This window comes from Pleuronectes platessa, chromosome 1 (genome assembly GCF_947347685.1).
Source record: "Pleuronectes platessa chromosome 1, fPlePla1.1, whole genome shotgun sequence".
Classification (NCBI taxonomy): domain Eukaryota; kingdom Metazoa; phylum Chordata; class Actinopteri; order Pleuronectiformes; family Pleuronectidae; genus Pleuronectes; species Pleuronectes platessa.
In genome coordinates, this window is record NC_070626.1 from 14,268,258 (window position 1) to 14,286,009 (window position 17,752).

At 41.3% G+C, this 17,752-nt stretch overlaps 1 protein-coding gene across 3 annotated transcripts; it reads right to left on the minus strand.

Annotated features, from left to right (window-relative positions):
* Positions 1 to 1,235: 1,235 nt before the first annotated feature.
* Positions 1,236 to 17,440, minus strand: LOC128440444 (AN1-type zinc finger protein 3). Of its 3 annotated transcripts, none has more exons than XM_053423169.1 (6): positions 17,098 to 17,440; positions 11,456 to 11,496; positions 10,550 to 10,753; positions 8,615 to 8,677; positions 6,913 to 7,107; positions 1,236 to 3,321 (listed from the first exon to the last, which is right to left on the minus strand). In XM_053423169.1, exons 1-6 carry the CDS (start codon positions 17,178 to 17,180, stop codon positions 3,167 to 3,169), a joined length of 741 nt encoding a protein of 246 aa, XP_053279144.1. In that variant the 5' UTR covers positions 17,181 to 17,440; the 3' UTR covers positions 1,236 to 3,166. The 3 variants fall into 3 exon arrangements, with proteins under 3 accessions (XP_053279144.1, XP_053279136.1, XP_053279155.1); XM_053423161.1 differs by having other exon boundaries at positions 8,615 to 8,680; XM_053423180.1 differs by lacking the exon at positions 17,098 to 17,440 and adding an exon at positions 16,858 to 16,946 and having other exon boundaries at positions 8,615 to 8,680.
* Positions 17,441 to 17,752: the final 312 nt, after the last annotated feature.

Consider the following 17,752-nt stretch of genomic DNA (forward strand, 5'->3'; position numbering starts at 1 on the left):
CATCGTGCTTCATCCTGTGTGTCAGGATATAATCAAGACAACATGGAGCACAAAGGAGAATACAGACGCTGAAATCCAAAACAAAGAGAGGGCTCGGAAAAAGCCTGAGGGGGACTTAAAAGATTAGAAAAGCCCCTCAGTGTATTCCAAACCAATCAAAAGCAAGGAAATGTCTACTCCTTATTAGAAATAAATAGAGGTCTGCATATGAGAGAAAATCGTATAATTCCCAAATGGAAATTCCAAATGTCAAGAGTTCAGCATTTGCAGTCATTATATGACATGTCAAAATGCAGCATACCCTTTATTTAAAGAAGCACAAAGGGGAAGTATATCAAATAGAAGATATATATTTCAAGTATTTTTTTCGATAAATACTAAAATGTCAAATGTATCATTTAAGAAAAAGTTGTGATTCCGCAGGTCAGGTGACCCCATGTGTGGCTAGACACTGAAGCAGAGAAACCGACAGGATGGAAAATGTCTTGCTTCTTTTTTAGAGTGAGACCTACATGGGGACACACAGGTCAAGTTTAAAGATATTGTAAATGCTGTGTGTGGCTCAGCTCGGCTTCTCAAACTTTCAACCACCTTGAGAGGAGAAGCCTCGATTGCGACTAATTCACATTAAGGCGCTAACTTGTGTAGTTCTAGCTCCATTTGAAAGAGAAGGAGAGCGAGGGACTGTGCTCAGGCTGGCGGCCGGCCAGGCTCAAACACTTGAAGATGTCTTTTGATCCCCACTACGTATAGTGCGTTTTCTTTTTGTCCCCAACGTTATTAGCGCAGCCGTCCCACAAGAATCATGGCTGCCGTCAGAAGCCTCTTTAGTTAGATTTCTCCATTAGCGAGCACACACACGCACAGACGCAAAACACGCTCAAACAGATTTGTTAAGTAAATGAGAGTGGCTTTATAGCAGCCCTCTGTGAGCAGTAAACAGACGTTTACATCACTGTAAAAAAAAAAACTGACAGGATGTTGGGACATGGCCAAGACCCAGAGACATGTTGCAGGAACCACACACTACATATGTGCATTCGTTAAAAAACAATCACGGTGCAAAATATGGACAGATGTTCACTCTTCTGCCGCATTTCCCTTACAGAGTGCAATGGGAAAATCAGACCAGAGCGGAGGGGAGGGGGGGGAACATGGTAAGTCGGCTCAAGTCTCACAAACAATCTTAATCTTCCCATCTGTCTTGTCAATAAGTACACCAGAGATGTCCACACTTTGTCTAATCCAATTTATTCCTTCTCAGTAAAAGAAAAACTTGGAAAGGGGGAGCAGAGGGTAATGCAATGGAAACACAAATTCAGAATTTTCCACGTTCATCTTCCCATCATATGACATTACAACCAAAACAAAGGCAGCTCTACACTAAAGTGTAACTAAATCTGCAATGCAAAAAAAGGGTTAAATAAGGTTTTCCATAAAATACAGAATATTTTTTTCATTATGCATTTTCTGCTCATTCTTTTCCACGAGGAACACATTGAGACAGGAATTATTTGCTGATTTCAACTCGCTCACCCCATCCCTCTTTCGTCATTTTCAGCAAAACAAGAAAGACAGTAGTGGAGAGGCAGTGAGGAGAAAAGGAGGAGGGGAAAGGGGGAAAGCAGAGCAATCAATAAAGAGGAAGATGAGAAAAGGAAAGTCAAAGGCAGGAGGAGGATGTGGGCTCATCATGCCAGCAGGAAATTAAAGCATGGGGCAGAGGGAGGGAAAAAGGAGCATTTATGTACGGGGAAGAAGAATGAAACCAAAATAATAGTAAGCCTTGTTTCAAAGCTATTGGAGAAATGACCTTAAACAATGTCGATAAGTGAAATGAAGGGCTAGGAAGTTAAGAGGAAACCTGAACAGCAACAAAGTCCAACAGGCATCTCTGAGTGATGCTCTGCCAATTTCTGCTTCAGTCCAAACTCTGCCGCCGTCTTTCACTTTGCCCGTTTGTGCTCAAAGAGAACAACAGCTAAGCACATATAACAACTTCAGGGGATGTGAGGATGTGTACAATGCTGACGTTCCAGGTCCAGTCATAAACCATACAAGCACACTTGTCCGCCACGTCCTGTAAATGTACTTCTTCCTGAAGTTTGCACACATCCAGCACACGTAATCCACATGTTGCTGAAATAAAGACGATGGCCGGGAAGAGAAAATGTCTTCAGGTGGAGGATAAGGAAGATTAAGGTTGAGACAAAAAAAGGAAGACAGGAAAAATCCTCGACAAATTGAGTCTTGGATCAATCACACCCCATCGTTGAAGACAGATCTGTGTGCAATCCAAGGACGAGTAGCTCGCGGTTCCCACTATCAGTGTGTGTGTGTGTTTGAGTTGGACTCACACTGCGGCTTCTGAATTTGGAGTTTATTGTTTACAACTGGGAGAACAACTTCACAACGATCTGAAGACAAAGGTTTGAAGGTGAGAAAGAGTTGTTGGGAGGAAGGGCAAACAACGGGCTCTGATATCCTGAGGTGGATGATTACCAGGTGTTTGTGTTTCTAAAGGTTAAGGATTAAAGGTGGAGGACGGCCGGAGGGGTAAGACACTGACTTAAACTGAGGCTGGCTATCTTGGTTGGCTTCACAAAGTCCATGCTTGGCGCAGAGTAGAAAGCAGCTCTGTCTGACTCTGAGGTAAAGAACAGTCCATTAACAGCACCAAAGCAAAAGTCTACACAAAAAGGGTGACCATCCCTTACTCCTCGATCCTCGTCATTCTTGGTTGTTGCGTGTTTTTCTTTTTCATTTTTTGAGGTAAAGAGTACAGTCTCAAACTGGCTTCCAGGACAAACGTTTGTAATTCCTCGCTTCATCCGTTAATTCGTTCTTGCTCCACTCACACTTCCAAGTCTGGCGCTTGCAAAAAATGTGGAGAGGATATTTCCTTAACTCTTTTTACTGTTCTTTAATTCCTGGGTATGAGTATGTTCCAAAAGGCATCTTAGCAGCAGGGATACGATCAAGCAAACAGAAGCTGGAAACGACCCAGATGTGGGGAAAACAGTGGGATGTAAAAGAAAGGAGCATAATTTAAAGAAACAAGTGGAGGTTTGTATCCAAAAAACCTGCAGAAATCTTGAGAAAATAAGAGACCCAAAAAAATCAAATCCCTGTTAGTGCCAAGATACTGTCCGATCGCTGAGATTCTTCAGGAGCATTCCTCCCCGATGCGCTGGCATGAGCGGCCCACCTTGCGGTCGAGCTTGACCATCTTCAAGACGGCCTCCTGGCGGCCGCGGCCCAAGTGGTCGAACAGACAGTCGTGTTGCTCCGGGAGCCGGTGGAGCATACAGAAGACGTAACCTGGAGGGGGGGAGAGGGGTGTGGATGCAAGAGAGAAAGAGCAGTCAGTTGGACAAGTTCAAGTTGGTACAAATATTACTACTGCTGCAGTTTAATGGAACTTGTAACAAGTTGAATCACAAACGGAACAGAATAGCACAAGATGTACTGTAAATTTACTAGAGCTTGATCGATTTATCAGTCAGCTGATATGAGGCTTTATTTAATATCGTTATCTATAGCGCCATATTTGCAATATTTGTAATACTATACGTTGAAATAGCTTGCAAGACTATAGGTTTGTTATGACCCATTTGTTGATTCCTTTATTTTTTGTGTTGGATGTGGAACAAGGCGGTAGACAAACACTGGTTAGTCGGCAACTCCGCAAACTGGGCAGCGGCACACACCTGAGACACCCAAGGAGCACCGCAGCTGACGGCGGCTGGCCACCCATCATACCTCTGCTCGAGACAGTACCCCGGTGACTCCTTTCACTACTTCACTGTGCACAGGGTCACTTTCCCATCACCTCTAAACCCATACCACATCCTGAAAGCTGGCAGAGCTCTGAGCTTACCCTGCCCGAAGGGGGCGCCGAACAGAACCCATCATGGTTCACGGACCTGCTTGGGTAATTAATAAACTCCCTAGTCAGACAGGGTGCCTGCATACAGGTAAGTGAGGCATACGATTCAAATGAACTGCATACACTGCAGGGACTGACCTAAATGTTACCAGGTTAATGTGAAGGAACTAGCCAACTAGAATAAGTCTAGCGTTTGAAAGTAGTGAGCAGGGTAAGGTTCAGTGTGACAGGGTCAAGCATCTTAGATAAAAGAGTTCCGAGATGACAGAGAGCAGAAGGTATTCACGGCCTTTGCTCCAGAGAAGACAAGCTCCTGGCCTCCTCTTTTGACTCCATTGAACAAAGGCAGACACCCCTCATTTCTCTCCCTGACTCCCTCTCTTCTGTGGCGCTCTCAACAGAAGGCCCCGCCGCTGCAGGAGGCTCGTTAAGCTCAGAGAAGCTCGTTAGCGCTCATGGTTTTAAATTCATTCATTAATACACATAATAACACTGCTGGCGCTAGATGAGCAGCGATGAAATGCGCAGTTTGACAGCTGGTTGCTATGCAATTACAAGTGATTACAGTTCACACAATGGGAGTGTAAGGGAGAAAGTTGTGTAACGTTTGAGTGTATTAAAAAGGGATGGGTGTCGTCGTTGCTTACTGCAACTGATATTCCCTCCAGACATTAATTTGTCAAATAATTTAGCGGAACAACAGATTTCCATTCCACCATTTGTTCTAGTCCAACTGATAATAAGCCCCACATTTAGAAGTCGTTCATGACACTCCATTCAAAGTTAGGGAAATGAGACCATGACAGTTACTCCAGTAGACGCCACACATCAACCATCTACACCAGGCGGCTGCCGACGTTTTGTAACTTTACAGTGAAATGAGATTATATATCAATGACCTGGAGTGAAATTTACTGAGTTAAAATGGGCTTTAGGGTGTATAATGAAGCCTGTCTTTGTAAGTCAAATTTTATATTTTCAAAGTTTTTATTGAGTTCTATTAAAGCTGTTTAAAATATTAAATTTTTCTGAGGGTGAAAATGAAGAAAAGCTATATCACAAAAGTGAGAGCAAGCTGAACTAAAGTCATCCACATTATTTGGTGCTGATTCGCTAAAACCAATGCTTCTTCCTTGATAAAATAGGTAATACATGAAAGCACTTTGCAGGTAACAAGGAGCATTTTAGCCTAAACAACTCGACCAGTTTGATGACATCGCAGCTCACACCTGAAGCAGCACAATGCTAACAGCTGTTCTCTTCTGCAAAGAAAAAATCCTACATGGTTTTTGAGTTTTCCTCCAGAAACAATTAATACTCTCAAATCCGCCGAATCAAACTGTCAAAGAAAAGTCAAAACATTTTCTGAAACCCAAAATATCACACAGCACAACTTCCCATTTCACAGCATGATTCATAACTGCAAAGGTTAATGAAAAATTCAAATTTTTTGCAAGTTCTGCTGCGTAAACCAAATTTTTGCAGACGGATGGACGGCAATATTGATCACCCTGCACTAATGTCGAGGGGATAAAAAATGCTTGAAACATAACCAGTTACTGGAGTGGGAACATTGATTAATAGACTGACTTTATAAGTGGTTTTCATCATCCCTGCTGCTGCACAACTTGCAGCCTGCTGGCAAGAGAAAATGGATTGCAGCCATTATGTGACTAGAATGTACCGTGTGACTGAAAGAATATTAAAATACAGGAAATCCAGAATACCACGCCTAGTTTTCCATAATTGGAACAAATTCATAACATGGAAGTTAAGGTTTTAAACTAATGTCAAGTAGTTTACTGCTTAAAGTATTGGATTGGATTCAGCTACTACTACGTTTACCCCTGAGACTCCAGAAGGGTTTTGTGGACTCCAACACTTCCCCCACCCCGCCATCGGCATAAGGGTGAGTAGATAATTAGTGAATTAGCATTTTTGGGTGAACTATTTCTTTAAGGAAAAGATAAGGTAGGTGTTTTCAAATCTGACATTTTAGGACTATTGCTTCCATAGAAAAAGACAATGAAAGTTGGATCTCCATGTTAGAGGAGAGCTCGTGTGACTTAATCATCTTTTTATGTTGCAGTGCTTTTAGTGTGTGTGTGTGTGTGTGTGTGTGTGTGTGTGTGTGTGTGTGTGTGTGTGTGTGTGGTGTGTGTGTGTGAGACACATCTGGTAAGATGAATATCACAGTCACTGTGCAACAGCAGAAGTCGACTGAGTGTGACAGCATAAGATCAGATACTGCGGTGGAGCTGTCGTTTCCTACCCATTTACAGTCTGAAAAGTGTTTGTGCTATCAACTCATTATCAGACCTTCTTGGCTTACACTCTGCACAACCATTAGCACAGTAATCTGCAATTACTGCAGTAGTCAGAAATCACAGTAATTGCCACCATTTCCCCTTCAGTCTGTGAAAAGCATGTTTTCATTGCAACCACTGAACTATTAAGGATGGATGGCCCGTGCATTAAGCTGTGCCTGGTGGAAAAAAGGAAAGTCAATTTCCAATTTAAAAATTAGTGTGTGGGTTTAAGCAGATGGTCTTTAAGCAGTGAAGAGCTGTGACTTTTTAAGTACTTCAATTTGTATGCAAACAAGTTGATTAGCAAACCAAGTATTGGTTTAAACTGCATTAGTGTTTGTGGTAATTGGCTTATGTTTTATGTGCAATGTGAAGCATTCAGGCTTTCTGTAATGTCCCCCCTAGGCAAGCAGAGGCACCATGGCCATCGACATTTCTGTCAACACCACAAACGCACGTGCAGGCATTAGATGTATTTAACTTCATAAACCTATGAACAAGTTAACTAACATTTATTTATGAGGGCAATACTGACCACTGCAAAAGCCACGTATTGCCCTGTGCACATGCAACGTACATAAACAAGGTCATGACTAATGGCTGTCACTACTTCATGTGCCAGCCATGACGTGTGAGGCATTAGCATATGTCTCTTCATTGTTCACACTGTCTGTTGTAATGCATGTTCATGTTTACAGAGTTGTATCATCGTACCACAGCGACAGGAACCCAGCTCTTGCTGAACCAGCTCCAGTTTGGTTTGGCAGCGGTGGCAACGTTTGCGGCTCCGCTGTTTGGAGCCACCGCGAGAGGAGGATGAGGACGACGATGATAAAGACTCCTCACTCTCTGGCACCACACCCACCCTGGCTCGCTTCTCAGGTGAAGCATCGCTTTCCGACTCAGAGGCTGCAGACCAATATAAGCACATACAAACAAAATTAAGAGAAAAAGCTATTACTTACATTACTTACACTACAACAACATATTTTTTCCCCTTAAATTTTTTTATTGCTCAAAAAAATTAAGATACATCCTTGATGATCTTCGATCATTGTACTGTAGTACAACTAAAAGTCCGGAGCCCGGTTAAATGACTTTCAGAAAATAAAAAATCAGTTTTATGTTTCTAGAAAATACAAAAGCATGTGAAGGTTAATCGGCCTGCTAGAAATGGTTTTAAATAATTAGTCTAGCAATGGATTTGCCTGCTCCAGCTTTTATCATTCCCATAACCACGTGAATCCAGAGAGTATTCATCTCCGACAGGAGCTTTGACTAGAATTTCAAGAGGAAAACAATTTTCATTTCATAACATTTCATTTAATATAGAAGACATTATCTCTGATTTAGTGAGCTCTGAAACTGCAAGAGAACAGATGATGGCACGCACGGACAAAAACACCTTTGTGTTAAATAAAAAGGGGCTTTGGAGATTAATGGTTCTGCTGAATTAGATAAAATTCAACCCAGCATCTGAGACAGGAAGAGCTTGTAGCAAATTTCCAATGGTCGGCTGGAATTTCAACTCAGCTTTTTTTCATCAATCCTGCAGACTTTTTTCCCCAGCCCGGCGGAATGCAGATCAGTGCTCAATAAATCTCTGAGAACTAGGCCAGGCTGAGGCAGCCAGATCCTCCTAGCCTTCACCATCGATCCCTCTGTGTGTGTGAGTATGTGTCTCTGCACATGTCCAAGTGCATGTTGTGGAGAAAAAGTTAAATATCTGCCGCCAATTTACACAGGCTGGAAAATCTAATTTAACTGTTAGTCAACAACTGGCAGTTGTTTATTTTTCTTAAAACATAAAAAAATATCCAGACTTTAAAAACATATATAGAAAGACGTAAAAAAAAAAAAAGTCAATTCAGCAATTCAGCCACAGCATAGGATTGAAATGCTGCTGTGTGCACAAATGGTATGGTATGGTGCTCACATGATCCCGCGGCATCAGACAAGGGATCAACGTGTTCATGCACCGTTTCCTCACCTCGCCTACTCTGCAGTTGTCCTAAGTCATGTGCGGGTGCTCATGTGTGTGAAGGCAGCAGCACATTGTGTCAGCTAACAAGGTGAAAACACCATAAGGAGAAATATGCACTTGAAGAGGGTCAGCAGGTTTCTTTTTGCAATCCAGCTCGTTTAGATTACTCTGACTAATGCTGGTGATGATGCTAAACCCGAATTTGACAATTTATAATCTTTAATATAAGTCTCGCTTATTGTTCTGTGATACTACTCGTAACAGCTTTATTGCCTTGGCAGCCATGATCTATTGTGTCCCCCAGAACCTTCCCACTGCTCTTTACCCTGAAAGGACAGTTAACCTGGCCATTTTGAATCATTTCAATGTCGTCAATCTTACTGGGTCACACAATTTAAAACAGAAAATAAAGGACATCACACTGAGGTATACCTGACTCAAAGGAGCGTTTTGTTGGGGTGGAGAGTGACCCAAAGACTGTGTCTGTGCTGGATACTTCTGAGAGAGAGCGAGAGAGAGCGAGAGCGAGAGAGAAAGAGAGAGAAAATAAGAAAGAAAAATGGAAGTAGAGAGAGGACATAAGGATGTTAGTTTTTTCATTTTAAAACTTTATTGAAATTTCTCTCATAAAAGTGTCAAACTAAATTAAATGCACCTTGATATTGACTTAGAACGGACCAATAAATAACAATAAATAGAGATTCAAGTTGTATAGAAAGTCATAAAGAGCATGTACCTGCATATAAACAATCACGTGTTATCAGAACATGGAAGCCATGCAACTGTGAACGCTTGTGATCGACAGATAAGGTCACATGTTATAAACAGCTTCATAAAAAAGGTTATCCTTACAGTCAAACAGTTTATAATCGCAACAGCCTGAGGACGCAGGCTAAAGAAGAGTTCTCTACTGGTTGCCTGGATACTCTGGTACCGTTTTCCACATGGAAGCAACATAAAAAGACCGAGACTGGGGCGTGTGGAATCCTTTATTATTCTCTAACTTTTTTTCCCTCCCCCACAGCGACAGTTATCTGTGACAGGGAAACTGCCGCATGCATGTGTGCACACTGAAGCCAGCCGACAGACAGCTGACTGCGGGTTGGGGTTGGGAGGGGGGGGATATTATGTATATCAAATAAAAGTCTGAGACCTCTGAAAGGGAAAGAGGTCTCCACTGTATGATTCATGTGATCCTGACACAGTTTTAAAAGTTAATTTAGAGTTCAACAATAGAAAAAGTCACATGGAGACATTTCCTTTTAAAAAACTAAAGGGGCTCTCAGCAGAGTGCATACTGTACCTCCACCAAGACCCAACAGTTTCCTTATGAGACTACTTTTGAATTCACAAGATTCAAGTTTTAATTTGGATCTGCACCAAATTGTACACTCTTAAATATCAGTCCCTGACACATGCAGGACTTTTACATGAATATCAATGAATGTTTCTCTGAGAAATCAATGAGAATGTTAAACACTTAAACAATCTTGGATCCTGATTCAGATACAGACCCAAATTTGACTGATTCTTTCTCAGCCCAAGTTTTGTGAAAGTTTTTTTTATGAAATCTTGCTTACGAACAAACCAACCAACGAACAAATAAACAGACGGACTGAAAACGTAACCTCCTCGGCAGATCTATAAAATACTGCAATTCTGCAACCCTGGTAATTAATATATTATCACAGTATTGATATTAAATATTTTCCTTATGAAATAAGCTGTTATTCATTTTTATTAGTCAAGGAGGAAGAATAATTCGACCAAACCTGAACCATAGCTTTGAGCTTCTTTTATAAGATGATCTGCATCTAAATCTAAAATAATCAACCACCTCTGTATATTACTACAAAAAATAAACTCCAGCTTGAACAGAAGAAACCCAAACATTTTCACAAGCTCCACACATCCATTTGGTGGCCACTTTATTGTCCTGTCCTGCATCGGCCGCCACAAATAACCTTGTCACTGTATAGTGATGACAGATGCCCTGGCACTTGTAGGTGTCCTCTTAAAACCTTCACTTGTGAATAGATACCCTTTCCTATCATTTTCACTATCTGTGCCATGAGGACAAATATAGCCAGGACAGGGGCACTGCAGAAACTAGCAGTCTTCTACAGACAGATACACTGGACAAAAGAATACAGTACTCTGGTTCTGAGCATGTTACACTACATTCACATTCTGCACAGGAGTGTTTGATTAGAAATGCTCTCCTATCTAGGTTCAAAGAAAAAGGAGGAAAAGACTGATCAATGAACTCTGACACATCTGAAACAATAAAGAGGACTTGGTCCGTCTGAGCTGAAAAGCAAACCTGATAAGATTCATTTCTCACTACTTAATTAACTGCTCTCTTACCGTCCTGGGCAGGTAGAGATGTCACTGCCGTCTCTCCTGGGGACGGCTCCTCTGACGTGTTCGGCATCGACATCAGTGACTGACTAATGCTGCTGTTTGTTTCATTACAGAAGATGTCTGCTTGGCTGCTGCTGCTGCTGCTGGAGCTGGAGCTTGAGGAGGCCTTTGGGGCACAGTCATTGTCTGGCTGCTCCTTCTGAATGTCTACAAAAGAAGGGCAGATGGTGAGACATTTGTGCGCACATATTTGAAAGCATCTATCTGTTGTTGTATGGAGTGGTTGTTCAGTAGGACAGGGGGCCAAACAAGTGTGGCATTGAGAGAACTCTGCTGCATCAAAGGATGTTGATCAACTTCAAACAGAAGCAGTGGCACACTGTGAGCACTGTTCTAATTTTATATGAATGGAGATCATTTTCTACTATAACCTCTAACACTGATTGTATTAAAGGATGAAATGATGCACAAGGTACAAAATATTCTGATAAAAGATATGCAAAAGTCCAACACGTGAAAGTTTCTAAGGAGAAGAGCCTGATACATCAATTGGCCAATTATATATGAACCTCTCAGAGACATATCAGTATCTGCATTAATGTTTGCTGATATGCTTCCTTTATTTTACAGAATGAACAATGCAGAAAAGATGTGAATACAAATAAAATGTCTAATTTGTTAATTCCAGTTGACTATATATTTGGTTGTATTTGTGTTTTGTCTGTATTCATAATAACGTTCATAGTTGTAATGTAAAATATGCAGCCTCAATTACGTTTCTCTGTGAAAAGGATTTGATGACGACATCTTAGTTATACAAATTACATATAAAAAAAATTACATTTGTATTACCCTATAATATCTCTATCAGCATTGAACAAACAAATACACAGCAGAAAAAGAGCTTACCTGCAAAACATTTTGAGCAAAGCTTCATGGTTTTGCTCGACCTGATGAAAAGAGCAGAAAGGCAAAGCACATGTGTTAATCAAAAACAGAAGTCGTACACTTGTGTGAGAGAGTTCAAGGAAACTGCAGAATGGGATGCAAAAGATAAAAGTGCATTTTACTGGTTTCCAAAACCCTTAGTCCCAGACTGAAACTTAACTTTTTCATATGGGGTCCAAGTAAATACAAATTCAAGATAAGGATTTTGATCCAGACTAGAGTTATACATAATTCATTGAATGCAAAGCTGCCACGCTATTAGGCCGTTGAGGGGTAAGTAGGAGGCGAGACCATGTCAGCTGAAATTTGACTTTACTTATATTCTGTCCTGCAACCATTGCAGTAATACTAAATAGGAACTCAAAAACAAGAAGCTACTTGGTCTCACAGTATGAATGAAATATTTGATCCTTTAGATGTTGTCTACCTGTCTGATGTCGATGTATAACAATTATTTTGTCCAAAAATTATATTTTATTCATTATTTTGCAAACTTTTGACAAAGATGTGTCATGAATTGTAATTTACTTAATGTATCACAAATTTAGGTCCAAGCTCAATTGGAACAGGTGGTGCTAATCCCTCGCAAACCAATGCTGATTCTATCATTGATTCCTAATTGCAAATAAAGATCACTACAGCTTCGCTGATTTCAGTGGCACAACTCTTTCACAGCAGATGGCTCTGGCTTTCCTCAGAGAGGGCTCCTCTCATTTCCTCTTCAGCCCTCGTCCTCACTGGCTGCGCGTTGACCGTGACGGTCGCTGCTATCAGTCACATTCTATTTATTTTGGGCGCTTCGTTGCACACCTTTGTCCTCATTTCTAAATGTAGGGTCAGCCACAGTCAACCTGAGGGCTGTCTGTCAGTCGCCCGGTGTGTGGTATTAGGTAGAAAAGAGAAAGGGGAAAGCAAGAATTGAGGCATAGAAGAGAAATGTCATCATGACACACAGGCAGGAAGGAAGCCTGCACTGGATAAACAAGTCATATCCTGTTGTCAACCTTACAAATTGCACATAAATTGGGGAAATAAAAAGGGTGAGAGGAAACACACAGAACAGAAACACCTACATGCCTGCTAAGCAGAGTGAAGTTTAAACAGAGTGCTCAACAATCAATCTGTTTCATACTTGGCCCACTGCTGTTACTAATGAGAACGCCTGATTGGAACAGACAGGAAGACAGGCTGCGTCGCCTCAGTAATTCAGTTTGACTGACACAAGGGAGCAGAGGCTTGGATGGGTGATAAATGTTTTGAGGGAATTAAGTGCTATGAAACACTATACTGACATAATCGGTTAAATAAAAAACAACTTCAGAAATACAGATGCAATTCTGTTCATAAAGTTTTCACAGGCAGACGTTTTTAGATGATGGCTTATCTATGAGGGTTGAGGGAAAGTGACAGAACGGCTGTGTTACATGTGTTAACTAATTTGAACATAATCAATTACTTTAACTTGATTAATTGTGGTTATATGTATTAAGTTGGTCCAACATTTTGTTGGTCACAATAGCCCAAACCCCAGGGGTATTCAGTTTACAATTACAGCTGACTGAAAACTAGAAAATGTTTACAATTGAGAAGGTGGAAACACTGACTGAAACCCTGACGTTCTGAAAAATGTTCCACCAATTTGAAAGGATTAACACTACAATTTATGTTGATGTACATTAGCCAGGAATATGTTGGTGGTATTAACAGTCAAGTGTAGTGTGGAAACTGACCACGAATCCTCCGTTGTGTCTTCTGCACAGTGAAAAGGGCATCTGTCACTACAGTGGCATTAAAAGTGTACTCTTAAAGGTCTAAAGTCTGGAATTGCAATTATTATGAGCCAACAGCATATTATTACTTCTACAATCAGCCTCTGCTAGTCATGTAATCGATACCTCTATACAACAAATTATTATACATAGCAATATGGGGCTAAATATTACACTAATGGATAAGGCAATTACTTAGAGAATCCAGCAATTCTCTGTTTGAAACAGTGATCTCCATTACTTTTCAGTGTTATACAGCTTTTATGCTAAAATGAAATCATTCCAGGAGGAAGGCTTGAATTTTAGGAAATATGTAAACCACATTTTGGCCATGTATATAGATATGATGCACAGGAACCCCTTTAATTAACGACAATTTCACTTTTCATACACTCCCATATATATATATACACATGTATACAAATTGAGGTTGTGTGTCAGCTATCATGCTATGGTAACTCTACCTTTAATGTCTTTGAATGTATAATGCTTTGCCCAGAAATGTTACATTGTAAATCACTGAACAAGACTACTCTCTGGAAAATTGAATTCATATCACCTTTATTTCAGGATTTTAAAGTCACCAGATTAGCTGCAAACAGTCCCTCTTATCTGGTTATTTAACATATAATCTCTTTCTAAACAGATTTTCATTCATGTTTTATACACCACAAGACAGTATATTAAGCTGCCACATGTAGCAGAACGGGAAATCATACTTGCCTATCTGACATTGTAAATATGACTTAAGATAGTCACACTTGAGTAAATTTAATGTTAGAGGAATAGTATCAAAGCACAGCAGCTTTCTACAGTGGCAGCAAACTGTGACGTCCTGTGTGTTTGGACATGACAGAGATACAGGACTGCTCCACTTGCTGTGTGTGCGACAGGTCCCATGCAGTTAAGCTGCACATGTCGGCCTTGACAAGGACTTGCACCGACACATGCACACAATTATCTGAGACCAACGCAAACAATCCCCAACTGCGGGGGCAAGTGATGCAACGTTCAAACACAACATGTTCAACACATCTGTGATGAGCCACATGTATATTAGGTTTATCCTTTCTGCAAATAAATACAGTCTTCTCCACCTAATTAGCCAATTGACAGGGCTGAGAGACCACTTAGATCAATTAGCCCCTGTTCAGACATGGCATTAACATCCTTGTCTGACGATACAATCACGAGTTGACAGCGATGAGTACATCAGTTCACAGCTGATATCAGAATTCATCTGGAGTGACCACTTGTCATCACTTACTTCCCGGCTCCATATGCAAATCAACACGTAGGCTACATCAATGCTGTTTGCAAAGACTAAATGTGGTGTTGTTTTTAGCCATTCCGACAATGACAGACAGATCTGTTGCTAATGAGAGCTTGTGGACATGTCTTTCTATAGTTGCGAGGACAAATATTGGTTCAAGGTGTGTTTAAAGGGTTAAGACTTAAGGATTATGCATTAGTGAGGTTAACGTTAAGTATCTAGTTGTGATGGTTAATGTTAGGTGACAGGGAATTTCGATGAAAAATGTGTGTTAGAGATGCAAAATGCGGGAAAGGAGAGATGACAAAATCAATGGGATTTACAGAGCTCTACAACACAAAAATAAAATGTTAACCCTTTGAAATACTAGAAAACAGGAAATGTGGTGGTCAATATTGATACTGTGGTGTACCAACACAAATAAGTCAACACATGGGAAACACTGAAAAAGTGTGAAAGTGTTTCTGAAACTGTAGCAAGCCAGAGGATGTCAGCTGAGTAAGCGGTTCTTCACAATCTGCTTCTTCATCTCAACATCTTAATACTTGCAGCATTTAAAAAACAACTTACTGGTGTTTCCTAAAAAAATTTCCATTCCAATTCTAATTGGAATGGAATCTGTTTGTAACTTTCCTTATCCTATGATTTGATAGAAAGGGCCCTCACACTTTCCAAACAAAGCTTACAAGGAGAGGTGGTTTCGGAGTCTACAGATAAAAGTCAAAAAACAACAGTAAAGTACACAAAACAAACCCTAAACTTAGACGTTGCAAGAGGCCTTAGCCCACACCACACTATTTGGCAAAGGGTCGTGAGGCTAGAAAGAGGCAGCAATTGCTATTCCAACTTAAAACTGCAAAGACATGGAACACTATTTGCATGGTGAAGAACAGGTATGATTAAGAGTAATGATATGCATCTCAACATGAAATAACCTCTGTCAGGAGATAGGATTTCTTAAGATCATGTCACTAAGCCCAAATCTCTGGTATTGAAATCTGGAGACAGATATCATTTTAATAGTAACATTTGTGTGACATTATTCTTATGCTTATCCAGCCAGTGGGTGGTTAAGATGTCACCTCCAACAGATCATCCCCTTAAATATGCAAATAGTGAATGAGGTACTTAGTGTACTAAGGCAGCTCTTATAGCTTCTATGAATAAAAATGTGGGGGAAAAACATGATCTTCTCCAGTCTGCTAAGGTGCCACAGTATATCACTCATTTACAGCCAAGCTGAACATTACGTTTAAAGCTATGGCCAGCAAAGTCCAACAAATAACTATTATATGTGTTAACCTATAATGTACACAAAAACCTCTAGCTAAAGTGGAACCTTTATTCAGGACTTGGTTATGATAAAAATTATACAGTAATATTATATTATATGATTGTATTGTATTACTTAGTGATGTTCTGATACCGACGCCAGCATCGGAATGGCCTCAGATACAGCTGAACATTTTAGGAAAGGCATCAGCAAGTATATCAATCTAGGCACTGATCCGATACCATGAAGTATATTAGTTTCACCCAGATACACCTGCAATTTTCTTTTCCTGGAAATCCATTATTCTTTTTCAGTTCTGAGGGATGGCCCCTACTTGCATTTACTCAACTATTTCAAAGAAGTAATTGTTGTGTGATACTGGATTACTGTTTTTATGCTCTTTTTCAGTTTCACCCTCAAAGTAAAAAAGTGAAATGACATTCACTTAAAAAAGCCAGGCTATTCAATATACAATATAAACAAAGAATCCTCAATTCCATAGCAGCATACAGCTATCAAAGTATCTTATATGAGTAGGGATTTCTCAAATACACTAGTATGGGATAGGTTCCCATACTAGTGTACTAGGTATCGACCGAGGTATTGGAATCTGTATCAGAAATGGAAGAATAGTATAACAGTATCTCTAGTATTACTATTTAAGTGTCAATTTAAATAATGATTACTGCTTCAAATGTGGGAGTGTATGCTTTTCATGAACATTAAGATACCATTGCTTGGAATAAATATCGAATAGATATGTTGGTCTGTTATGAGTGTGTCGAGCTGGGGAGAATGGATGTGTCCCAACGTGTACAATGTACACATGAGGATTAATGTGCTAAAGAAACCTTTAACAAACACACTACGCTGCTGTGTGTGTGTGTGTTTTGGCCTTAAATCCAACCTGAACAACACAAGTCTTTCCCCCCCCAACACACACTGTACATGGTTTACACCCAAGTCCAGCTGACGGTCGAACCCGAGCCATCTGCTTCCTTATGAACTCAGTGCTTTAACAATCCGGTTTGTATTAGCGCTGCCCCACCTGTCACGTTACCTGGAGGGCTTATCCCTGCCCTGCTCCCTGCCTCCACAGGGAGAAGCTCACCGAGGGCGGTTGGTGTTAGCTAGCGGCTAATGCTACAAAACAATGGGGAGGAGGGGGGACTAAAAAGAAAAGCAGCTCATCCCTGTTTGAGCCGCTGACGCTAGCGGCTAGCCACGGTGCTAGCTGTCGGGGGAGAGAGGTTTCAAAGAGAGACATTTCAGAGGTGTTCCTTCTTACCCCCAGAATCCACAGGGGCAGCGCGGTGGTACAACGCTGACGTTACTCGGCGGCTTGCTGCCCTCGCTCCCCGTGTCCCCCATGTCCGTCTCTTCCGTGCGAAGCTTCTCCGCGAAGCAGGTGAATCCGGGGATGGAGTGAGGGCCTCGTATTTGCGTGTAGAGTCCCCCTCTGGCTCTGACTAGACCGGAGCTGGAACCCCGGCCGGATTGTCCTGCACACTTTCGCGAGACGAGGAACGTGTCGCCGACACGAGCGGCACCGTGCTCCGCGGAGGAGGAGCAGCTCAAATGGGCACCGGGACACCGGAGCCGTCGGAGGCAGCGACGGACAGAAGCACCGGGGAATCCTCTGGGCCGATCAGCTGCAGACAGGGACAGACCACTGCCGCGGAGGGGGTGGGGGCGTGTGGGGGGAAGTGGGCAGGCAAAAGGTGAACTCGTGTGTTTGTGCTGAATAAAAAGTGACACAAATACAATTGTGCTCATTTTAAACGTTGCAGAGGAGAAGTGCGACTGGAACCCGGGCAGTGATGGTTGGTTTTAAGAAGTAGTTGTACTCTGAAGTTACAATGGTACGATCCATACAAAACTACAGATGGAGCCCAAAACACTGGACATGTACGGTGCCATATATATATGTACAGTGCAGTCAG

Bases quoted from the DNA above. Each gene is read 5' to 3' on its own strand.
- LOC128440444 (XM_053423161.1), bottom strand. From the start codon at position 17,180: ATGGGGGACACGGGGAGCGAGGGCAGCAAGCCGCCGAGTAACGTCAGC. The intron at 11,497-17,097 runs GTAAGAAGGAAC...TCTTTTCATCAG, and splicing joins TGCCCCTGTGGATTCTGGGG to GTCGAGCAAAACCATGAAGC. The intron at 10,754-11,455 runs GTAAGCTCTTTT...CTTCTTTTGTAG, and splicing joins TTGCTCAAAATGTTTTGCAG to ACATTCAGAAGGAGCAGCCA.